The 26,553-nt window shown below is 42.1% G+C and overlaps 1 protein-coding gene across 1 annotated transcript in view; it reads left to right on the forward strand.

Annotated features, from left to right (window-relative positions):
• The first annotated feature begins 5,783 nt into the window (after positions 1-5,783).
• APOH (apolipoprotein H) overlaps positions 5,784-26,553 on the forward strand; it is a 410,334-nt gene continuing 389,564 nt past the window's right edge. The window contains exon 1 of the mRNA XM_086930939.1: positions 5,784-5,949. Coding sequence (XP_086787065.1) covers positions 5,895-5,949 — 55 coding nt within the window. The 5' untranslated portion in view covers positions 5,784-5,894. The remainder of the gene's footprint in view (positions 5,950-26,553) is intronic.

Raw genomic sequence — 26,553 nt, forward strand, 5'->3', positions numbered from 1 at the left:
ATGTGCATTTTGTATGATAAATAACAGTTTATATATGTAAAAAAAGACTGATTGCTTTGAAGTACGGATTACTACAAATTAAATTGGTAATCATGATGATGACTAGGCATGAGATCATTGTATAAAAAATTGTTCTAAATTAATGTCGAGAAATGTGTTCCCCCAGTTAGGGAATTTGTAGTCCCTGACTCGTAAAATGATTTTGGTATTGATCCCTCCCAACCACTTTTGCTCTTTGAAGGTTTGGACACAGAGGCAAGCCGACAGCCAGAACCTGTGACCAACTCCTACAGTGGACAGCCGAAGGCCACGCATAGTGGAGGAGTTCTGCCTGCAGTGGGTTAAGTGTAGGGCCTAGCCGCAGTACAAGCCTTCAAGCCAACCCTCACTGTACACAACCAAAGCTAATGTACAATATAGGTTGGATGCCCGTGGCTGGGGTTGGATGCCCACTGTGCATTGCTCAATGCCTGTTTTGGTGTTTGTTTCGAGTGTTGCATACCATAGCTGACACATTTTGTGGTTTTGCCTGTTTGAGCCATAAATACAACTGAGTGTGCAACTGGGTTTTTGACAATATGCTGACGAAGTAAAGTCTGAAATATTACTTTATGAATTAAATTATTCTATCAGTTTTATTACTTTTTAAAATAAAAGGGTTTTCATTCTATTTCATGTTTACTAGCTCAGCAGTGGTACCAAGACTGAACAATTAATGCAATGATATCCTGAACAGAGGATACTGACATTCTCTAACAATAACAGCTTGGTTTTGCAGCACTAATGTTAGGCAGGGCGTTCCGGCCGTTGGTCCTGGATGCTGAATACATGTCTTTTAATCAATTGTATTGAAAGGGTGTTTTTCATGCATTTTCTAGAAAAACCAGTTGGCAATGTGTAAAAATTGTGCGTATATACAGTAATCTTTGGGAGATTACTTTAATTTGTATTTCACTTGTTTTTAAAAGCAATCACACACTTTATAATACATGTGTTCCTTTTCAGAACAGTGTGAACAACTCACAAAATAAGGCATCAGACACTTAAACCACATTATGTAAGACACTAGTATATGTATCTATGCCATGACAAATTATCCAGGACACAATCTATATCCGATACATACCCCTAAAAATGGCACCTAATTGGATCCCTTTATACAGACAAATCGCAGACAACTCACAAAGCAAAACACAATTAAACTATCTCCATTAACCAATATTCACTATACCACCAGCTAGTAATAAATGCTCTTCAGCTTTCTTCATAGTCTGAAAGGTTGCTAAAGCCATCAATTTATTTCAATTCCTGCTTTTTTAGGAGTTCAATATCTCCAAAGAAATATTAAAGCTAACAATCCATATTTAGGTATGCACATATCTGTTTCTGTCCAGCCATATCTGCTACCTCCACTTATTATTCTCTGGTGGGGCACACCATAATATTCATTGTTCTGACCTAGCCCACATTAGAATCAGTGCATTACCCAAAGGTAACAACCCTTCTCTTCCTTCCAATAACCTCCTCTGACAGTACATACATGATGCAGTCTTTACCATCCACAAGTTGAATGAAGGTTTACTTGTTGATGGTATAAAGCATAACAATACAAGATGTGATTATTATCAAAAAGTGCCTGAATAAATATGCCAAGTTGCTTTCAAGAACTATACTAAGGATGTGACCCTTTCTATAGAGTCCACCTCCTTAACGTGACCTCCCCTTTCAAATATGTGAAAGCTGAAATGTGAACCCAAATGTATCACCTTGAAGAAATAAGAATTACCTAACCTGCTATGACCACAACTAGCAAATGGCACTTGGAAGAATAAAACCGATGTTTGATCATATTACGACTCGTCTGCAGTAATTTGTATCAAGCAGTTCACTTAAATAAAGGATGGACAGACTATTACAAATTGAATTGTGAATACTGGAATGTTACCTGATACACGCTCTAGCCAAATATTACAATGTTTACAGTGGTTGGTGCAGTTAGGAGGGAATAGAGAAGACAATAGGGGGACGTAAAAGAAAGGGTGACAACTAACTTTATGAACTACAACTATTCCTAGGCATTAGTCATGTCGATACCTGGACATGAGAACATGTTAAAAGGAGTTCCAACTCAAACTAAGCCCTATACGTCCGAGGCGACTAGTCTGCTGCGGAGCAACATCAAAAACAAGTGCAGCATCTGGAGACTGGGCAGTCCCAGTGAGCAGAGCCTGGAGACTCAGTACATGGGACACATGTGCAGGAAAACACAACTGGGTGGTAAGAATGCTGGAGAATGATGTGGTGCAGGTGGAGCCAGGGGAGGTCACAGCTTGCCAAGCCTAGCAAAGTGATGCAAACCCAAGAATGCAAGCTCTGACCAAGAGAGAATTGATGGCACAGAAATTGAAGCGGCAAGGTTTTAGCCCATCCAGGCATCAGCAGGCTTCAACAATGCCAAAGAGAGTCAATCAATCAATCATACCATTTGTATAGCGCGCTACTCACCCGGAAGGGTCTCAAGGCGCTTGGGGGAGGGGGTCCGCTACTGCTCGAACAGCCAGGTCTTGAGTTGTCTCCTGAAGGCGAGGTGGTCCTGGGTCAGCCGTAGGTGGATGGGGAGGGAGTTCCATGTCTTGGCCGCCAGGTAGGAGAAGGATCTGCCTACGGCAGTTGCTCTTCGGATGCGTGGTACGGCGGCGAGGGCGAGGCTAGTAGACCGTAGCTGGCGGGTGGGCGTGTAGAAGGTCAGGCGGTCGTTGAGGTACTTGGGGCCCAGGACATGGAGAGACTTGTGTGCGTGGGTGAGGAGCCTGAACGTGATCCTCTTGTTGACGGGGAGCCAGTGCAGGTCCCTCAGGTGGCCGGAGATGTGGCTGCGTCGGGGGATGTCCAGGATGAGTCGGGCAGAGGCGTTCTGGATGCGTTGGAGTCTTTTCTGCAGCTTGGCTGTGGTTCCGTCATAGAGGGTGTTTCCGTAGTCCAATCGGCTGGTGACAGGGGCCTGGGTGACCTGGTTTCGTTGGGATCCATCTGAAGATCTTGCGAAGCATGCGTAGGGTGTGAGAGCATGATGAGGAGATGGCGTTGACTTGTCTGGTCATCGAGAGGGAGGATTCCAGGATGAAGCCCAGGTTGCGTGCGTGGTCTGTTGGCTCGGGAGCGGTGCCCAGGGCTGGGGGCCACCAGGAGTCGTCCCAGGCGGAGGGCGATGGTCCCAGGATGAGGAATTCCGTCTTGTCTGAATTCAGTTTCAGGCGGCTGTTCTTCATCCACTCGGCGACGTCTTTCATCCCTTTGTGTAGGCTGGTTCTGGTGGTGTCGGGGTCTTTGGTGAGGGAGAGGATCAGCTGGGTGTCGTCGGCGTAGGAGATGATGTTGTGGTTGTGTTGGCGTGCGATGGCGGCAAGAGGTCTCATGTAGACGTTGAAGAGGGTGGGGCTGAGTGATGATCCTTGCGGAACGCCGCAGATGACTTCGGTGGCCTCTGATCGAAACGGGGGGAGGCGGACTCTCTGTGTTCTTCTGGCGAGGAACGAGACGATCCACTCCAGTGCCTTCTCTTGGATGCCGATGTTGCTGAGGCGCTGTATTAGGGTCCCACAGCAAGCAGGATTCTCGAAGATGAAATGTCCTTGTGAGTACAGTCACACCTTCCCATGCTCTGGGTCTGTCTTACTTCAAGGGGAAGAAAAGGGATAGAAAGGCGGGCAGAGAGTGAGACAGGGAAGTCACGTGACCGCAAAAGACAGGTCCACTCTGTGTATGGTGGTGAATAGGGTGGCATAGGGAATAATGAGCAGAGGAGGGAAAGAAGAGTCAATAAGGGGGGAAAGACAAGCAAAATAAACCAAATATTACTGCTACAGTGAATCCAATGCATCGACCACTGGGTTTCCCTATTGACAATGTTCCTAGCACTATCACTGCAATATGTATCTCAATCATGCACTAGGGAAAGAGTGCGGAAGTGGACTCCCTTCAACATGCTCATAGGGCATGGGGGCTTAAACACAGCTAGGGCGGTATCTGGGGAGGAAAGGTAGCAGCAAGTGGGGAGTAGTGACTGACGTCTATTCGAGAGGACGTTGGCCCTGCACCATGGATCCCTTTCCATACAAAGGTGCATCATTCATACTGCCCCTACTCTGACTGTTTGGTGCCGGTAGCCTGCAGTAGGTGATAATCTAGGCCAGATGTTAGGATGGCACCTGGCAGTGTTGGTTCGATTGTGATGAAAGAGAATGCATGGGCGCAGCCCCAACAGGGAGTTATTACAATATCCCGGTTTACTCATCGCAAGCTGTGCGGACCATGACCATGGGCTTGGCTTTCAAGGGAAGGTGCTGGAAGACTTTATTGAGCCTGTGCAGCGCAAACCTCTCTGCTGACGTCGAGGTACCACGCATTACAGATGCAAACCTCTCTGAGGACGTTGATGTACCACGCATTACAGATGCAAACCTCTCTGTGGACTTTGAGGTACCACGCATTACATATGCAAACCTCTCTGTGGACGTTGAGGTACCACGCATTACAGATGCAAACCTCTCTGTGGACGTTGAGGTACCACGCATTACAGATGCAAACCTCTCTGTGGACGTTGAGGTACCACGCATTACAGATGCAAACCTCTCTGTGGACTTTGAGGTACCACGCATTACAGATGCAAACCTCTCTGTGGACTTTGAGGTACCACGCATTACATATGCAAACCTCTCTGTGGACGTTGAGGTACCACGCATTACAGATGCAAACCTCTCTGTGGACGTTGAGGTACCACGCATTACAGATGCAAACCTCTCTGTGGACGTTGAGGTACCATGCATTACAGATGCAAACCTCTCTGTGGACGTTGAGGTACCACGCATTACAGATTCAAACCTCTCTGTGGACGTTGAGGTACCACGCATTACAGATGCACGCTCTGATTACATAGTACTCCTTAAATCCTGCAGGATTTAGGAATGGAGTCAAGGTGAGAGGCAGGCTTGCGAATGTGAAGGGGAATAGAAGGTAAGAACACTGACCTTGTGCACAAACTACTCTGCCATCACTGACTCACTACTCCCAAATACAGCTCCACACACTGACCCTGCGTTACAAACTGCCTGTCATGCAGCCCTAAAATAGACACTGTCCATGCCCTGTATACCTTCCCACACACATAGCATCTGCACTGTACACTGCCCTGTCCACTCACCTAACCATTCATTCACCTATTGATGCATCCAGCCATGCACTCAGTCACAGTCACTCATCCATCCAAAACATCACCATTGATTCATTTACCCTTTTGTCCAACGCGCACTCATTTTCAGGTCTCCCACTACAAAGAACCTCAGTACCGCACACATAAACTTGCTAATCAATGAAGTCGCATTTTCACTGATGCGACAGTAAGCCAGACCAGCGGTGCCAACTCTCATTGTTTTTTCTGGGGCCGGGCCTGTACTTACAGAGCTTTTAATGCCCCAAAATGTAAAAAGAGGGAGCGAACTTCCATGAGGAAATGTCCAAGCATTGACTAATGGCTAGCTAGGGCAGTTCAAATGCTTTTGGAAGGCTTGAGGCAAACGTCAGCAAAGACTAGCAAGTTAGACCCTGTCTTTCTTCGAGGGTAATATGAGAAGCAGTAGCACGCGGGCGGAAGGGCCACCGTCTCGATTGTCCTTGGGTTACAAAAACACCAAGTTAATGTCTTAAGCAGAAGCCTCGGTGTCTTACTTTCTCAAAAGTCACGTGGTGAGAGCTTCCTGATGCTTTCCAGATGTCCCGCGAGTCTTAGTTCCTGAGTTTTGTAAACAGGACTGGTTAATGCTCGAAGCCTCGGTTCAGAAGACAGGGATCATCGGGCTGAGTTTGGGTCACTACTGAGTGCGCGGGAGACGCTTGCCATGTTGTGGGTCGTGGGGCTTGTTGTGTGGGCTGCTTCCGTAGGCACTGATGCAGGTAAGGGGCTGATATTTTATTAAAGTAGCATGTCCTTAGCTTAGATGCAGAAATTAAAGGTTTCATGGCAGATGTTGTAATTGCAACTTGTAGTTTAAGAAATTGTTTTACTCAAAGTGCTTTAAATGTAATATTCTAATACTTTTAGCTGCTAATTGGCCTCCTGTCCTGTGCGACATCTTCAGCCAGAAGTCACCGAACAGCCAAAAGCCCTGTCCTTGCTGGCATTGTTAAGCCTAGGCTTTTATTCTCAAAGATGAAAATGCGATGCCCAAAATATCACATGATGTTGAAAGGCGTAGACGAGCAAAACGTGTCAATCGAGATTAGAGGGCGGTGGGTGAGCTACTGAAAGCCCGGCTCGAGCCTAAGGCCTGGTTCCGGATCAACTCAAGGTCTATTCGGAACCTCGAGCCCATAACGAGACGCATTTTCATATGGCGTTTGCCTGCCAGTGCCACCCTCCCTCTACCCTTCTTTCACAAAGAGGTAACAACAAAACGTTATTATTTTAGTTAAACAGGAGTAACACGAAGATACCGGGTCAGTGGCTCAAAGTTAAACCAGAAAACCTGGATTAATCGCAGCTTCCCCGTTTAACCAAATCGTGTGATTTTAGGCAAATATTTAATCGCTCATCCTTTTTTCTTCGACCTCCCTCATGTAAGCACCTTCCATACATGAGCTCAGAATACCCCCTGTAAAACCTGTAAGGTTTGACATAATAGACTTTAATGTTGCTCTATATATAAGAATGTGGGCCATTATCAGAGTTCACACGACCACTGTCGTGCTCTTAATTCACTTATGACACTGTCGCTAATAAGGGGGCGTGGCCTGGAATGACTCTAAGTTGTTATAATGTTATAATGTGTCGTATTAATGCCAAAGCGTCCACGTGTGAAGAAATACATTTTCTTGATTTTTCAAGAGGCTTTATCAAATATTATGTGATGTTTGTTGTATGATTTACATGGCTCGTGCACAGGCCATACCCTTGGCTCAGCTCTGGCTTGGCTCGCCATATTTGTTAGCTCGCCCACCTATAATCATGAGATCGGCCCTCCTGGTCGATGCTTTTATTTTGTTTTTTGTGAGTGACACACCAGCTCGGTGGATTTACCGTATTTTCCGGCGTATAAGACGACCCGGCGTATAAGACGACCCCCCACTTTGCTTGATAAACTTTAGGTTTCATGCTATACTCGCCGTATAAGACGACCCCCACTTCCAGCGCAGTCCAACTTTCTATCTCCATGGACTGAGGAGATCACGTGGTACTGACACTCCCCTCCTTCCGACGAGCATGAGATTTCTGGAAGGAGAGAGAGATCAGCACATGTGGAACACAGTGGGGGCCGCCATCTTCAGAGCTGCCTGTTATATTTCAGGACCTCCTGCTGCCTCATCCATCTGCCTGGGGATGTGGAGGCGCGTGTGCAGGTCAGTCTAGGCACTTGATCCATGTAACTTAACGTTTGCTTTTTCTAATTTGTTCATTTTGTACTATGGGTTTATGTAATAAACGTTCCGCTCCACGGTAGTTGTGCCTACAGAAACGCCTGTGGAAGCTGCTCGGTATCCCTGGCTGCAGGCATGCGATTTTATATAGCGCGGACTTTACCCGTTTGTGTCGGACGGCAGTTTAGAGCCCCCCCACGCTCCCGCTGGGTCGCAAGCGTGGGCGGGAAATGGTGCAGCTCGAACTCGCACCCAAGAGTAGTCCGCGCTGTCGAAAAATCCATGAAAACAAAGGGTCTAATTTTGTATCCGGCGTATAAGACGACCCCCGACTTTCAAAAACATTTTCAGGGGTTCAAAAGTCGTCTTATACGCCGGAAAATACACCTCCGACAGACCTCAGTATGTAACTAATTCACAGGTGCATTTGCCTTCCAAAAATTGGTACAGCCGTTCATCTTTCTGAGATCAATAAAATGAGTATTAATGAGTTGGAAAACAATAGTACCTTATATTTAAGCAAACAGACTTTCAGTTTCTTATATGTTCTGCATATATGGATAACTTGCAATCACTGACTGAACGGGGCCTAAATGTAGCAGCCTTTGCTACAGTCAGTCGATGCAAATGTTGATTTCGTGCTGCTCAGCTTGCACAAAAGTTGCTTTAGCAGCTGCCAGATTTTGCTGATGTGCGGGGTAGTCATATTGTTTCTTCAAGTGAACAGACAAATATGGTGGCAATGGTATAAAAATATTCTACACATCCAAAAATACCCGGTATGTAAACAACCGACTAAGTAACGTGTGCTCATGTGCCGGAAAAACGATCCCACCGAACTAGTGTAAAATATACATGAAACATAAAAACTCCTTCAAATAGCCCAACTACATTAATAAACCCAGAGCACTACACAAAGTCTTTTGTTGGCCTGCTGATGAAGCAGGTCAATTCTATTGCTGAAGAATTCAAAGGTCCAGCAGTGTTTGCAATGTTTGTACATACAAGGACAGCCGACAAGTGTTTCACCTTAGATGACTTTTTCAAGGCTGTAAGTTCAACAAATACGTCAGTGCATTATTTTTCAGTAAAAAAGTACACAAAGTGCTACCCCTTGATTGCATGCTGTAAAGGTTATATCAAGTCACCAGTCCGGATCAATATAGTGAAGAAGAGACCAAAGCTACAATTGATAGATCATAGTAAAGCCCAACATAAAGTGCAATAACCCACATTTTGTGCAAAAATACCAAGGAATCTATTAAAGTAGAACAATCGTCATATGCTAATAGTCCACTTAAGAGGAAAGTCGGGGGATTGGAATAGAATGGGAAGAAATTAGTAAAATCACCACTTATGATACATCTCCAAAGGAGAGAAGCTCCCAGTCTATATCTTATGTAGAGCAAGGCTGACCTGTATTTCAAAATACCTGGTTAATGTACCTAGGTGGAACGGTTCAGTCGAACCACGAGGGCCCAAGCGGTAAACCTGAACCCTAGAAAAATGTAGACCAGTTTTATTATAGTACGTTAAAAAGTCCCTTGTCGCCATGTTTTAACATCTAACCCATCAAGAGTTTTCTAAAAGCTACACACCCGATGCCAAATGAGTTAATGAAAGTAGAATCACTGGGTGCTGGGCTAAAAGTCAGCCTGTGAGTTTTGACCCTGTATTACTAGATGACAGGGAAGAAGGAAAATCCAACATGTAAAAAGCAAAAAGGGAAATGTCCATTTACTTTCCACATGGTCAAATATTGCAACAGTCAAAAGGTGCACAACCAACGTGTACCCTATTGAAATTTACCCCCAAGTACAAGTGTCATTGACATGATAAGTGCTGCTGGAGTCACAATTTCGTATGGAAACAGTATCTGTGGGGCAATGAAGGCATGTATTTCTTGATGGTACATGTTACAGGAGAAAAGGAAATACTCTAACACGCTGCACCGAATATGGGTGATTTTTATGTAAAAAATGGCCCGATATCATTTGCAAAATGATTATGCAAATTCAGAATATTATGCTAAACCACAAAAGAAATTAGGAGAACTACTCTCTGGCCATGTAAGTAGCAAGGCCCCGCAAGAAGTGTTGAAGAGCCAGGATTTGGCAAAAGGAACAGCCAGCCCAAATAGGAATAGGAGACAGCAATGCTCTCTCCTCTTTCAAAGAAGGAATCACACAACCACCTAAACCCCTCCCACCGGGTACCTAAAAATATACTCTAAAACCCCAAAAAGTCCAACCCACAATGTATCATATCACACAATTTCTCTTTATTCTATTGGTTAAGGAAGGGGGTGTACTGTCACACCACACTCATCATGACACCACTGTAAGACTGTTGATTGTCCTCTTTACTCATTTTATCAACTTCCAGCTCAGGAAATACAAATTCGAGCTGTCGTCATAGTACACATTTCCTCCATCTCAGTCATATAACAACCTTTGTGACATGGTTAATTTGCGCTGCTCTCTAAGGAAGTGTTCCGCTTCAGAAGATTATTTTATTTCTCCATGTAAACTTTGGCAGGCACATTGGACCCAGGAAGGACAAACAGTTTTCCACCTTCCCTTTCTCGCTCAGATTAAACTTGCATTTATTTTCTAAAATGACTCTCGGGCCTTCTCTGCAGAGCAGAAAACGAACACATTCATTATTAATCACTTATATTGCTATACCATTACGCACCCACCCTAAGTGTTGCATGTACCCATGTGCATCCTAGATTAATGTTATTTCCAACACATATTAGTATAGAACAATCAAGCAGCATTAGTCCTTTTATTTAGTCATGAGCATTTACAGCTTACTCCAGCATTGTAGTTTGCGCTTTTGCAGTTTTATTTTACTCTTATGTTAGCTCATTTCGCATGCAGTTTGCACACCACTTGGTTAATGATTTCACACTGTGGGAGTTCAATCTGAGCAGGTTTTATTTCGTGAAAACCCTACTCCATCATTTAGTTGGCCGTTTTAACAATTCCATAACCATGACAACATTAATAAATATAAGTTACATTGTAACCGGCTACATACCTGGAAAATTTCGAACTGCTGAAGTCACAATACAATATGGGGACAGTTTTATTGGGGCCATGACAAGCCTGTGATTCTCCTCAGTACAGTGCTATATGGGAGAGGGAGATTGGTCACAAACTGTACCAATTACAGCCGATATGTAGTATTAAGAAAAAGATCAAATGTGTCCCAGAATGTAGTTACTCATCAATATAAACTTACTAGACCTGTTCGCTAGCGTGTTTGTCCCGATGCATGGGCGCCCGTCTGAGCTCGGCATCTATTTAAAACTGAGAGTACTAGAAACAAAGAAGGGCCAACCTGCATGGCAGTTCGGGCAACATGCAAGCGACATTATGGAGAGGTACTCCATAGCCCTGTTAGTCACATTACTCGCTGTGTATCATTTGTTTGTGATTATTGTGACTATAGTTGTTTGGTATTCTTATCCAATATCGTACTGGAGTTTTATTCTCCCTCTCTTCTCGCTGTGTATCATTTGTCTATGATTGTTGTGACTACAACTGTTTGGCATTCTTACTTTATAGTGTTACTGAATTATTACTCTCCCTTTCATCCTTCTGTAAAGCGCTCTGATATCCCTCGGGATCTGGTTCGCGCTATATAAAACTTTATAAAATAAAAAAAATTAAAAAGCGTGACAAGTCAAATTACTGTTGCCCTGCCGGCTAAATAACTGGCCAAAAGTGTGTGTGTGTGTTGGTGGTGGTGGTGGGGGGGGGGGGGGGGGGGGGGGGGGATGGGGGGGGGGAGGTGTTGGGGGGGGGGGGTCAGTGGGAAATTCATAGCCAATATAACTCAGAAAGGTTAAAAGTTAAAAACTGTAAATTGTCAATAGAAAGTATTGTGATAAGGTCATATAACGTAGTGCCACAGAGTAAATAAGAGAATCGACCAGTTCTGGTACATCATAGTATACCCAACGTCTTGTTATTGTAGAAATCATTATGATAAAGGCTGGAGCTCCTAAAGGCAACTGTTCAATAAGAAAAAAGGAGCAAACATCCTAAATGGTGTAGATGAGTCATGCAGAGGACGGCAGGGAGCCGAAATATGTTATATAGTGTATTTAAAAACAGAAGTGCCCCAAGTGAAAAATTAAAGACTAAAGAATATACAGATGGTCTCCATATGTTTACAATTGAAATAAACTAATCTTACGTCTCCCCACACATAAATGTCATATACAAAAAAGAGAGAAGGACATATCCCATGTCCATAGGCAAAGCACACGTGTACAGACATGTAATCACAAATTACTCTGTTGATAAGCAAACATCGAATATGAAACAATCCAGTTGTGTGGTTTACACTTTTAAGTGTACGAAATAACCATCATAGTTTTCTTATCACGAATATTCAAAGAGTTATCTTAGTAACAATTTCTTAGTAAAATCATTAAGTTCTCTGACAATGAAGAATCACAAACAAACTTTTTCCCAAAGCATTCATCTAAAAATACATACAGTTCCCGCTCTATGTTTATTTCAAGGTCTACTGCCCTAAATTTTTTAATACAGAACGTTTCAAGTTCCTTAATGCGTGTGTCATGTCCCCTCCTTTTGGGTGTTCCTGGGTATTCCCAATCCATAGAGTCTTAGAAGAGTCAGTTCTTCAATCCCATGTTGTGTGCTAAAGTGATTGAAAAATGGATACAGTAGTTGCTTTTATGATTCTAGATGGCAAGAATATGCTCTTGGAATCTTTCTTTAAGTGGTCCGATGGTACTTCCTATGTATATATGATTATATATACAAATAATACAATACACCACAAATTTGGTGTTACAATTTATAAAAGCATCAATTGTATGTTTCATGGTGGTGTTGTACTGAAAGCATTTTATTTTGTCTAAAGTATAAGGCCACATTCTCCACATTTAAAGAAGCCTTTTGATTGTGGAGGTAACCACCCCAATTTGTTTTAATTTCTATTGGAGTTCAGGAAGCTAGGACACAGTATATTACATAATGTTTTGTCCACGCTGTATGTAACCGTTGGTTTATAAGAAAGAAAATCGTTAAGAGTAGGTGCTTGCGAAGGATGTTATGGAACAAATGACTCGAGTTGTTGTACGGAGTAATCATAGCCACTTTGGGTTCTCCTTTTGGGCAGTCTAGCATTGGATCTCAATAGAGTATATCTTTTGGTTCATAAAATATATTGCTTTATCTTAGTAATTACTTCAATATGATAGCTCCTGGCTATAAACCTTCTTTCTGCCCTGTCAATTTCAGCAAGGAATTAGATCTCCTCTCTGTAATTGAGTCTTATCCTTGTTGTCTCCCCATAGGGTATTAATTATATCTGTGACTTAGGGTGTGAAGTCTATGCATGCAGAATGGAGGTGCAAGCTGTGGATTTTCTGAAAAAGGTTGACAGAATTTTAGTGTCTTTATCATAAAGTTTGAGGTCAAGTCGGCAGTTTATGTTTGACTGTACTGGTACATGAAGGTGATTTTGTGTGAATTGTTGTTGAGAAATGTCCAAAACTCTAACAGCAGTTCCAAACTCCCTGTCCAGATCATGAAGACATCGCTGATGTAGCGACACCAGTAAACCTCGTGGTTTATCATTTGCAAAGGATATTCATTTCAAATATAACATTTTTCCAGCCACCTGATGTAAAAATTGGCAAATGAAGGGTAAAATTTGGATCCCATTGCTACACACTGACATTGATGAAACCAGGTCCCATTGTGCAAAAATACATTATTGTCTAAGACTAGTGTTATCCTTTCAATCAACATCTACATGAAACCCCTCACTGCCGTCGCACGCCAACACAACCTCAACGTCATTTCCTACGCCGATGACACCCAGCTGATTCTCTCCCTCACCAGAGACCCCGACACCGCCAAAGCCAGCCTACACGAAGGGATGAAAGACGTCGCCGAGTGGATGAACATCAGCCGCCTGAAGTTGAACACGGACAAGACAGAAGTCCTCATCCTGGGACCGTCGCCCTCCGCATGGGACGACTCCTGGTGGCCCCCGGCCCTAGGCACCGCACCCAAGCCAACGTACCACGCACGCAACTTGGGCGTCATCCTGGACTCCTCCCTTTCGATGACTAGACAAGTCAACGCCGTCTCATCATCCTGCTTCCACAACCTCCGCATGCTACGCAAGATCTTCCGATGGATCCCGACCGAGACCAGGAAGACTGTCACCCAGGCCCTCGTCACCAGCAGACTAGACTACGGAAACACCCTCTACGCCGGTACAACAGCCAAGCTACAGAAAAGACTTCAGCGTATCCAGAACGCCTCCGCCCAACTCATCCTGGACGTCCCCCGTCGCAGCCACATCTCGAGCCACCTGAGAGACCTGCACTGGCTCCCTGTCACCAAGAGGATCACGTTCAGACTCCTCACCCACGCACATAAATCCCTCCACGACCTAGGCCCAAAGTACCTCAACGACCGCCTGACCTTCTACACGCCCACCCGCCTGCTACGATCCGCGAACCTCGCCCTCGCCGTCGTCCCTCGCATCCAGAGAGCCACCGCCGGAGGAAGATCCTTCTCCTACCTGGCGGCTAAGACATGGAACTCCCTGCCCGTCCGCCTGCGGCTAACCCAGGACCACCTCGCCTTCAGGAAACAGCTCAAGACCTGGCTGTTCGAGCAGTAGCAGACCCCCTCCCCCTAGCGCCTTGAGACCCTTCCGGGTGAGTAGTGTGCGATATAAATTCCATGATTGATTGATTGATTGAACATTTGGGTGTGTTCCCATAAGGTGCCATCTCTAGAGGAGAGAAAATGTTGAATTTCCCTAACACCCAATGTTTTTGGAATGGATGAATATAAAGAACATCTGTCCAAAGTTACAAACCAACAATCATTTGACCAGTTAACATCCACCAATTGGTTAATAAGACCTTTGATGTCTCCTTCTAATGAGGGGAGATTGTGTACAAACGGGTGCAGAAATGTGTCGATGTACTCTGAAATATGTTCAGTGAGTGAGTCAATACCTGAGATAATTGGTCTTCCTGGTGGAAAGGTACCTAGTTTGTGTGTTTTAGGTAACATATAGATAAAAAGTGCTCTGGGTTGAGTATTGTACATGTAACGGTATACCAAATCATCAATAAGACATTGATCCTGCCAAACCTTAAGTTTCTTTTCCAGTAGATCTGTGATATCTTTCATTGGGATGTTGGTTAGTTTGTTGTTAGTGGAAGTATCAGGTAACTGTCTATCTATCTCCTACACATAGTCTTCCTTATTCATCATTACCAAACTACCTACCTTATCCGCTTCCTTGATGATAATGTTAGAAAGTGGTGTTAGTCCTCCTCCTCGCTCAAGTTGTCATGCCTATGATGCACCTGTCCCTCACTGGAATCCTCACATGTATACAGATTATTGATAATCAATTTGTAAAATGTATCTATGGCATTGTCATTTGGTAATGTTGGGAGAAAAGTGGATTTCGGTTTGAGTCTACTGTCTAGGCTGAGATCAGGAGAGATGTTAAGGTCAGACAAGATTTGTGCAAGGGAAGGTGTAGTTACTTCTTCAGTGTCCAAAGATAGAATCATTTGTACATCCTATATTTCGAATCATTTTCTGGCATGGTGTTGGTGCTGTTTCACTAGTGTTCATGGACTTTTTAGCTTTTCGAGCAAAGAAACTTCTTTAACTTAAGTTTACGTATACATTTAAAGACATCTATATACATGTGGCATCAGATGTGTAGCTTTTAGTAAACTCATGAAGAGTTAGACATTAAAACATAGCGACACAGGACTTTTTAACATACTATAATACGACTGGTTTACGTTTTTTTAGGGTGTCAGGTTTACCCCTTGGGCCTTCATGGTTCGACTGGACTGTTCCAGCTAGCTACATTAATCAGGGATTTTGCAATACCGGTCAGTCATGCTCTACATAAGACATAGACTGGGAGCCTTACTCCTTTGGAGATGTATCACAAGTATTGATTGACTAATTTCTTCCCTTTCCATTCCAATCTCCCTGCTTTTCTCTTAAGTGCACTTTGCTCTACTTTAATATATTGTTTTGTATTCTTGCACAAAATGTGGGTGATTATAGCACATATCCTTCAACCTCCAAGGACAATACCTACTGTCCCTCAATAGCAAATAAAACCACATCCTAAAAACCTTTATTAAGCTGCCAAATAATAGATGCCAGTTCTATGTCTAAAAATAAGTACCACATATTCGATCTGTTGACAGACAAACAGTGTGGATTACTCTTCATAACTACATTATGGCTTGGTCAAGACATGGCTCCACAATTGCATGAAGCTGTTCCACCAGACCATCACAAAATTGCGTAGGCAAAAGAAGAGTTGGCCATCTTATTTAGCCATCTTATTTAAGGAAACAACAACTCTCACCAAATGTGAGGATGTTCCCTTGCAAGTTTTGAAGCCCTCCTTACCAGATGCAATACCACACCAATATTTTCCCCCAATTTTCTCTTCCTTTGCAGACCACCACTGAGAAATGGAGATTTTCCAGACAACTTCCTAGATACATTTATCAACAAGTGCTCACATCCTTGGTGACTTCAACATATGCTTTGACAAACCTAATATGCCCACTCTAGAACCATTCTCACTGGTCTATAGGTGTTCAACCTGCAACAGCTCATTCCCAAACCGACACACATTGTAGAACATACATTTGACGTCAGTTTTGGCAACCCAGACCTAGTCATATTCCAAAGGGTTATTGTGGCCACATGGTCAGACCACCACCTAGTTTCCTTCCAAAACAAGACAGCACACCCCACACCAGCTCAGCACAGTTAACCCATACCTGCATAAGGACCGTAGAACAATCTGATTTTGGAGGGCCTAGAGTCCCAGTTTACTTCCAACGCCGATCTGTACACCATAATCTTAGTTAATAAATTCCATGGTTGGCTCCAAGAAACTTTTGATATTTTAGTCCTACAAAAAACACTAAAGCATGACAAAAGAAAATGCAGCTCTTTGGATGAATGCCCAAAAAAGACAAAACAATTTAAGCTTCAATGCACCTTACTTAAAACTAACAACACTCAAAATGAATTACACCTACACAGATGTAACAGATTGTACAAGTGAGCAATACAAAAAATCTAAAAAAGCATACTACTCAAAAAGAATCTAGAACTCTGAATGCCCCAATAAAGAATGTAATAAAATATTCACAGAATTTTGCAATCTCAAATGCACCACTTCACAGAAATTCTGTCATAAATTGGCAACCCTTTAAACAACAAATGCAGACATGTTGTATTCATACCTGACACACAAAAAACCAACAGAACTAACCCTTTTCCAACAAACCCATCCAATAAAAAGTTAGCACAGCCTCTGCACACCTTCAAAGATCTTTAAGTCAGAATACTGATCAACAACTTAACATGAGAAATATTTCCTGAAGACTGGACCCTCAAGACCATGACAATTACAGACTTAAAGCAAATGGACCATTCCTAGACAAACTTATAGAAACAGAAGCCTTCGCCCAGATGCCATAATTCATTGAAGAAAATATTCTACTCTGCAGCTTCCAATAGTAGGAAGAGGGGCAGAATCAGTACTAATCTCAATCTGGAACACCCTTAAAAACATGTGAATTGGGTTGCTGTGCTAACTCTATTAGACTTTTCAGCTGTCTTCGACACAGTCGATCATACCACACTAATCAAACCAAAGACTCAAGGATTATGGCATAGACTGGTACTGGCTGTGCTTGGTTCATATCATACCTACACGAGAGAACAAATGTGATAGATAGTCCTCCTTTCTTATTCAAATACTACAGCATAAAAGCAGGAGTCCCTCAAGGAAATCTCACTCATCCTCTTCAACATCTACATGAAAGCATTGCCAGAAGTGATCAATGATTCTTCTTAAATTGGACAGCTACTTGGACACTGAAAACTGCAAAATCTTCAGTTGCCTCCGGACCGGCGGCTCGTGAATGGCACAGAGCCAACTAGAAACTGAGGTACTCACCCATGGCTACCGGAAAATGATGGCCTTCTCTGTGCCTGGCATGATGATCTAGAACCACCAATAATCAAAGAGGGGACAATGGGCTTTTAGATTGATCCAGCATAAGGGCCCAGGGACAATAGTTTCAACAAAGAGATTATGCTGTTCCTCAGGGACAATACAATGGATTCCCAACTTTGAACCTCAGTGGTCGGGTTGGTTCATAACTCCCTGTACTCTTGTCTCTCATCCCTGAGGAACAGCATAATCTCTTTGTTGGATCTAGAACCACCACCAAAAATACTCAGAGGTAAAAGCCTTGGTGTCCACGAATGCCCAAGTAGGTAAGATATTGAGATCAAGCTTTCTTACAATAAATACACTGCAACACATCTTCCCGCAACTTGGATTACCCCCCAGAGTCCAAGCGACAATCTCTCTTGTTTGCATAAAACTAGATTACGCTACTGGTCTATATCATGGCTCACGTTTATCTGCGCCCGTCTGTGACCCGACCGCAACCAGAGCCAAGGACCCTGGTCCTCCTACCACCCACCACTACGATTCAGCAGCCTTTTATGCACTCAACCCCGGAAGAAAAAACAACTGCCAGCAGTTGATGCCAAACACCACCCAATGCCAGTTCTCCTGCTGACACTGCTACCGCACCTTCACCCACCTCTAGCCCCCATTGCTACCTCCAACTCACCGGACACCAGGGAGCCCAAATCCATGACCTGCATCCCCCTCAACGTATGCTCCCTACACAGACATGCAGTAGAAATCTGGGACTTACTCAACACCATTTTGCCCGACGTCGCCCCCCTCATAGAGACCTGGACCAACTGCAGCTCTGCACCAGACATCGCAACCGCCATCCCTGACTACTCTCAGACACTCACACACCCACTCACAGAACCACTCAGACTCTGATGCACCCACTCACAGACGACTCAGATACTTGCACTCCTACTCAGCTTTACTCTGACATTAACACACTGACTCACAGACCTACACAGACAGTCACACACCCACACACAAATACACTGAGACACACGTGCATCCACTCACATACACAGTCAAATACTCTCACACCCACTGACAGACCTATACATACACTCACACACCCACTCAGGCATTGATACACCCACTCACAAACCTATTCAGACACTCACACATCCACTCATAGACTCACTCAGACACTTATACACCCACTCCCAGTGCCATTGCCAGATGAAGGGAGCCAATGACAGAAACGCAAATCCTTTGTGCTGTTGTTTATTGCATGTGTGCTTTTGCTTTGTGGATTCACAATGGATTTGTGAATTCAAATAAGAAATGTAATAAACTGATTTAACAAGAAAATGAACCAGTGTTTGGGAAAAGGGGGGCTCTGAGACGAACCTTTTTGTTTATTGTGTGTAGATGATAACTACACAACAAACAGGATGCAGTCTTTCAAGTTGTTGAGGAACACCCTGTTGCCTTTCTCTGTAAAATGAACTCAGTAACTTCTATAGATATCGTCCATGTCATCTCATACATTGTTGTGGTATATAGAACGCATGTTATAGTCTGTGAGGAACGCAGAAACAGTTTTATTGATATGCATCCTAGATTTCTCTATCTGTGGACAGAATTTGTTCGACCACTTCCATTTCTACCTCTGGCAAATGTTGGAGAATACCAATGCAGTGTGAGGGAAAAGTGCCATTAACTGACCAAAGGAATCCTTCAATAGGATTTCCAGTCCAACCCAGTAAGTGTGCATAGGTCATTGTCACCACAGTGCACAATCATGAGGTCTGGATGTTGACAATCCACAATGCTTTCAACAAAAGGCAGCACATGATACCACTTTAACCCTCTCTGGCCAAACGAAGTATTGTCCATATTAGGCAGCCCCAGGTACTTGTCAATGCCACTATTTCTAGCACAGTTCCTGGCCCAAAACACAAAGCTATGACCCACACTCAATTGAAGGCAAAATGGAGGGCAGCATGTAATTTAAAAATAGCACATTTATCTGGATGGTGTAAATATGCAGGTAGCTAAAATTTGAGAGTGATTTTGAGCAGACATTTTGTACATCTGGGATTAGCTCTGGAAAAAAAAGTAATGCTATTTTGGTATGCTTAAATATTAAAACAGTCAACCACACATGCCAAGTACATCAGTATCACTGAAAATAGAGTAGGAAAGATTGTCATTATTGGTTCTTTAGTACTGTGAGTGGTATACCATTCTTGTACTTTGACATTTTGTGTAAGAAATGTTTTTATGTGATACTGACTTAAAAATTGGAGAGTAGCAAGGAGATTTCACAGGTATGTTAATAATGATGTACTTTTAAAAAGTAAATGTAATTTTTGTGTTATGCATGCGTGTATTATGAAAGAGAGTGTGAAGGTAACTTACATATCCAGAGACATATTCAAGGAGGCACTCATGTACTCAGTTACATATGTAGTCAAGTACTGATGCAAACAGTCACCCATTTGTACAGTAATTGATATATGATTGGATACAGTCAGTTATATACCCATTTGGATGATGAAACAATCGCTAAGAAATCTAGTTACATCCCAAGTTAATCAGTTGGAATTGGGAGATTGAAAAGTTTATTAGTAGTAGATATTGGTAAACTGAATGTTCATGACCCCTAACTATGGTTTCATTGACATATCTCCAATTGGTATATTTAATATATTTGTAAGACTACCTGTGCCCAGGGTTTGTAAATTAAATAGTATATCTGGAATTGTAGTTCTGATTGTGCTACCCAGAGGTGTAGCCGTTCAAATATGTGTTAGGCCGCCTACTACAGAGTCTGTGTGTACAGATGATACTGTTATGTTGAATTGACACCTATAACAACTTGCAAAAACCTACGGTTGCCTTTTATTACATATAAATCACCCCTAAGGTAAACTCTAAGTAGCCAATAGGGCAGTATGGTATGTGCATAAAAGGTAAAACATGTAGTTTGAAGGTTTAGTGAGTTAGAAATGTACTTACGTACTGATATACTCAGTTATACATCCAATCAGATATCTGTGCAGACACTGAGATGTCTGTTTACAAAACCAGAGAGGCGTTTTCTTTCTCTGCAAACACAACCTTGTCTCTGGCACAATATGTCCCGTTTTTCTTTCACTTGGGTGAAACACTTTCCATCTATGCGCTGGGATGCTGGACCTTCATCTTCTCTTTCTAAAATCCTTACGTCAATACCGTTTGGTTTTAAAAGTACAAGATATATCATGTGATGCAAGGTCAAATGTAATGGTATGTACATGTCCTTATTATTGTTTTTACAGCATTGAGGAAGTCACGGATGTGACAAAACACACGTTGGCTGTTCTCGCATTTTTCTACAAGGACTGGATCACACTACTACAACATAAGACACCTTATTTTGTAGTCATCTGTCAGAATCATCAGTGTTCTCAGTCCTGTAAAGTATTTTTAAAAACACTTTTAGCCAAACTTGAGTTTTGCATGGAATAAACCGATGAACATTATTCTGATAAGCAGTGTCTCTGATGTTTTTCTGTGCTAAGGTACACTTTATGCTACTGTAGTCCTGACTAAATAATGTAATAGATTTGAATACTAAACTTTAGGAGTGCCGAGGTACATCTTGTTATATATCAATTCCTCAGGTCACCTTACTGGTTACCTGTGTTTTTTGTACCTGAGATAGTGGGGTGTTTCATACCCTTAGTGGCACCACTTCATACTTTTCTGTTTCCATTGTCTACTTGCTCCATGTACTTAATAGCCCATTTGAATATGTTTATTCATTGATGTGCGACCTGTATATCCACCACTGCCATCTCTTTTCCTGTACCGATTCAGACAAGTAGGCCTTTAAACATGTCTTGGTCCTGCTACCACTGAACCTGTGTGTGCAGTTTTATGGCCAGGTCGGCTTGACATTTAAAACCCCTTACCAAGTCTTAAAGATCCCCTTCTACTACATATAATTCACCACTAAGGTAGGCAGTAGGTAGCCTATAGGACAGAGCTCTATGTGCTTCAAAGGTAATACATGTACTTTGATGTTTCAGGGAGTTACACTTGCAGACCGATACGCCCAGTTATACATCCTGTTTCCCACCCTTACTACAACTCACATACCTATGTACAAAAAGATGGAGCACTTGCACATCCACTCATACACCCCCACAACACGTATGCATCCAGCAGTAACTCAGCCAGATGCACACTCAGTTACACACCCCAACAGTCACCAACACAGCCTGTAAGCAATCCATACAGCCACTTACATACATATTTAGAGACCCATACAGTTTCTAAGAGAGCTAGTCATATAGCAATATAGTTAATTACATATTCAGTGATACATGCAGAGGAAATGGTACACTCACTCAGATATTCAGCACTTTGCAGAATTGGACCCAAAGAGTACAGGTATTGTCAAAATAAATATGCTGGACACCTACTATCCAAAACGGAGTCCATAACTTGAAAATGATTGTCGTTATGAAATACTTCATAACTACTGATATATAAACAATGTGACAGAAAATATAGACAAAAGTAAATTTGTAGTAGTTGGTTGTGATAGTTGTTTGGTACGACACACAAAAGGCAGTTTAACTAATCACAGAAAAATTAGTTATCAAGCGCCTGCAAAAAGAGAGTTCTTCTATTTGCCACTTTTACAACTGGTTAAGTCTTGGCATTCTGAATCAGAATTACTCAATGGATTTGACTGCTATGAAGATTGTTTCAATGCTGCAATGCATACAATTGAGTGTTTGGTATTTCATATCTTTTTGAAAATGTTAAATGATGAGATTGAACAGGGAGAAACAATTGCTGCTGAGATATCTAAAGCAGTTAACAAAGCAGCCAAAGTTCAGGTCCTCTACGGAAAGGTCCTCTTGGGCAGCCAATAATTGTCAATAAAACTGCCATTGCTTTAAATTTGGTGGACACTGCAATGCAAAAAACCGAACAGGATACTATTGCTTTAGAATAGTTAGTTGCACAGCTAAATGATAAGCAAAAAGAAATATATATGGAGGTAAAGATAAAGTTTAGCATGGATTCCTCCTTGACAAGAAAGAGTGTACGTGCACATCATCTAAGCCAACACTGTTGTACGTCAGCAGTCAAGAAGCCACAGGTAAAAGCTTTTTAATACAAGTCCTCACTGCTTTTCTACAGAAGACTGCACAGTATAATTTGTTGTATATAATACTAGCACCCACTGGATTAGTAGCACACAATATTTAAGGTACTACTTTACATCTACTTCTCAAGCTCCATGTAGAACATGACAACAAACTGGAGTACCAAAGTTATCCGGTGAAGCTTGTCATGAAGTCTCAAGAGTACCTTTAGAAGTTTAATCAATGATGAGGTGAGCATGGTCTCAAACTTAATGGTTGCCTTTGTACACTTAAGAATGCAGCAGATTCTAAGGACAGACTATGGTCAGGTATTTGGAGGAAAACACTTGATTTTGTACGGCAATCTACTACAATTTACACTAGGCAAAAGACAGCCTGTGTTCAAAACACTGCTTCACGATGAAACTCGAAATTCTTGGTAAATATTGGAAATGTCAATATTTCGTTAAACTTTGAATACAAAGAATGAGACAAGCATCTGATGTTGAATATGGGAATATTCTGAAGGATATTAGAGTAGGTATTCTTTCTAAAGAGGGGAAAATTCTCAAAGAAAGTCGTAGTCTCTAAAAACTGTTCCCAAAGAACAAGGCAGCAGCAGAGATAGTGCTCACTTTCATTCAAGAAGGAAAACCATTTGTGTGCCTAATGCATACACTAGCGGAGTGTGCTTCTTTCAACGAAGAATTGCTGGAATTGGAGAAATAATTTTTTGGGGAACTTATGGCAATAGATAAAATGGAACAGCAGGGTGTCACAGCATTGCACATGAAAGAGTGTAAACTAAATTGGATTCATTGGAAAACTCTGTTTAAAGATACTGCCGGATTAGAGAAATGTTTGTATTTGCAAGATTTGTAGAGTAATTTCGCGCCAGAATTCAAATGTTTGGGATTAGTTAATGGTGCTATGGGTAAAAAAACATTTTGATTTCATTAGCTCCCTAACAGAAGTGAGATAGGGTTCCTAGCAATTACATTTGATCAGATTTATTGTGTAAAGCAGATTAGAAGGGCCACTGTACATTTTTTGCTTGTGAAAGACTTATAAGTGCGACGGAAATAGTTTCCCATTTCTCTGGCATACGCTGCAAGTATTTATAAATCTCAAGGTTTAAGTGTTTATTCAGCATTGGTTAACATTGGGAATACAGTGTTTTTAAGAAATGAATGTCATCTGTAGCCTTATTTCAAGTTAGAACATTGTCCGGTTTGTATTTGATTTGATTTGCTCACAGGACAGTAAGTGCTGATCCAAGTTGTGTTAAAGAGTACAATCGATTAGGAAGTGTTTATGCTCCTCATTTAGGATTGTGTCTTGCTTCTGAAAAATGCATTATAGGTCTAAATCGAAAGGTAACAACGTACTGTTGTGCTGTTTTAGAAAGAAGAAAAAGAAGGAGACCAAATAACCTCTTAACAACAACAAAAAGTTACAATGAGGTAGATGTTGGTTACCAGTTGTCAAACTCATCTGGTGTCAACTTATATGCAAATGTTGTTCTGAACATAATGGTTCAATTATCTCATCTAGCATATGTAATTCAACAGAAACCACAGAAGAGATTGTGCTCTGCATAGTGTTCTTTGTTGCAACATTTACATAGTGATAGGACTATAACACACTGTGCTTCACACATTTATGTATATGTAGTAGATCTGTGCAGTTTACTCAAAACACTCAACAGGATGCACAGAAGTTTCTAATGGTGATCATTGGAGTTTTAGAACAAGATGACATGCAAATTGATGAGTTATTTTTACACACTTATTCATGAAACTATGAGTGTAAAGATTGCTTTTTCACATCAACCACACAAAAAGATTTGGAGCAATTTCGTTATTTAAAACTACCGGATTGCAAAACTGTGTCTTTTGACTGATTGTTCAAACAGCCTACATAAAACAATACCTTCTTAAATGGTTGATCAGATCTTCTGTCAATGGTACGTGTACAGAGAAGTGGAAAATATCTTATTTGAATGCTACAACAATGCAGAGCAGATAGCAGTAAATTGGAAACAGAGATTACAAAGCAAGACACTTATCTGTATCTCGAGGAACTTATACTACTATGGCTATCATAGTTCACAAAAGAGGTACTGTTACATATGGACACTACACTGTGCATTTAAAACTGGAAACCGTATCGACAGAATGCAATGACTGCAAACTTAAATTCGACCAAAAACAACTTTTAGAATAACAAATTCGTATCTTTTGTTTCTCCAACCAAAGTTCTAAGGAGGATTGGTATAGTGTATTTGTTCTACATCTATTCTCAGTATTTATGACATTATTTGGCCTACCAGGGGTAATGTCTTTGTAAGACTTACCAACATTCTAAGGAGGAGTGGTATAGTGATTTTGTTCTACATCCATTCTTAGTGTTTATGACATCATTTGGCCTCCAAGGAGTAATGTGTTTGTAAGGCTTACCATAATCTGGTGTGTTTTCCATATCTATTAGTAGTTCTGTTAATGAGGATCTCTTGTTTGGCATAAAGTTTCTTACATTCATAACGCAAGTATAGCTAAAATAATCACCTAGAAAAAATTGTATTGAGTGCAATGCACAGTATTAATTAATTGCAATGACACAGTGTGCATGAACACACCCAGGTGCACCCTGACAAAAGCACTGAAACACCCAGGAACACACTGATACTGTCCCTGACCCACCTAAGCACACTCTAGTACAGACACTGACACATCAAGGCACACACTGATACAGGCACTGACATACCCTCTCACTCACTCATACAGACACTCACATACCCATTCACCCTCCTATTCAGCCACTCACTCACACACCCACTCACTCTCCCATACAGCTTATCAGTCACCCATACAGCCACTCGCATACCCAGTCACTGGCCCATACAGCTACTCAGATACCCACCCACATACCCATACAGTTACCCACACAGGCACTCAAAAACCCTATTACTCATCCATACATAAACTCATACATACCACTTAGCCTTAAAGTCAATCATATAGTCATTCACTGACCCATATATCCATTCACAAAGCCAGGCACTCCCCCACAGTCATACACAGGGCTACTAACACCCACACACCTATACAGCCACTCAAACACCCACTCACAAAGTGATACAAACACTTACACACTCATTCACTCAGTCATTGACAAACCCAGCCTCAGATCAGTACAAACACTGACACACCCGGGCACACACCAGTGCAGCCACTGACACACCCAGGCACTCACCAATACAGCCGCTCACGCACCCACTCACACAAACACACCTACTTGTGCTCCATCCACACACCAATAAAAACACTGACGCAGCCATACAGCTACTTACAAACATACCTTCACATCCCAACAATCAGGCATACAAAAACTTAAACAGCGAGTCAACCTAATATATGTATATAGACATACAGACATAGACATTCAGATATTCATTGACAAAAATGTAACATATATTTTGTCTGTCTTTAAACCAGAAGAGGCGGTTCTAATTAGAACCTTTTTTTTTTGTTTTGATGTTTTCTGATGTTTTTGATTTGGGTATTTTTTGGTGTTTTTTGTACAGCTGGGAACTGTAAAAACAGTGAAAAAACAGAGCACAGACAACTTGTGCAACAAGAAAAAGAACATCTGTGCAGTCTTGCAGCATCCAGAATGGCTGGTATTGCCCATTCCCCCATAGTTAGTTTTTTTGCATATTTTGAAAAATGTGCCAATATTAGGAAGCTCAGGAGCTCTTGCCAGGATTAGAGGTGGAGCTGGAGCATTTGATGGACAAGTATTTCCTGGTGCAAGAGAAGCCACAGCAGATGTAGAAGCCTGCTCTCCATCCATCTCTCTTTGTGCGATTGTCAGTTGTCATGGGTGTATACTTTTAAAGAGTTTCAGCATTGAACTTGTGCCTCATGAGTACTTTTTCTTAAACCGCTATGAAGGCGGTTGCATTGTAATAAGGGCAGCAGGA

Source organism: Lissotriton vulgaris, chromosome 7 (genome assembly GCF_964263255.1).
Source record: "Lissotriton vulgaris chromosome 7, aLisVul1.2, whole genome shotgun sequence".
Taxonomy (NCBI): Eukaryota; Metazoa; Chordata; class Amphibia; order Caudata; family Salamandridae; genus Lissotriton; species Lissotriton vulgaris.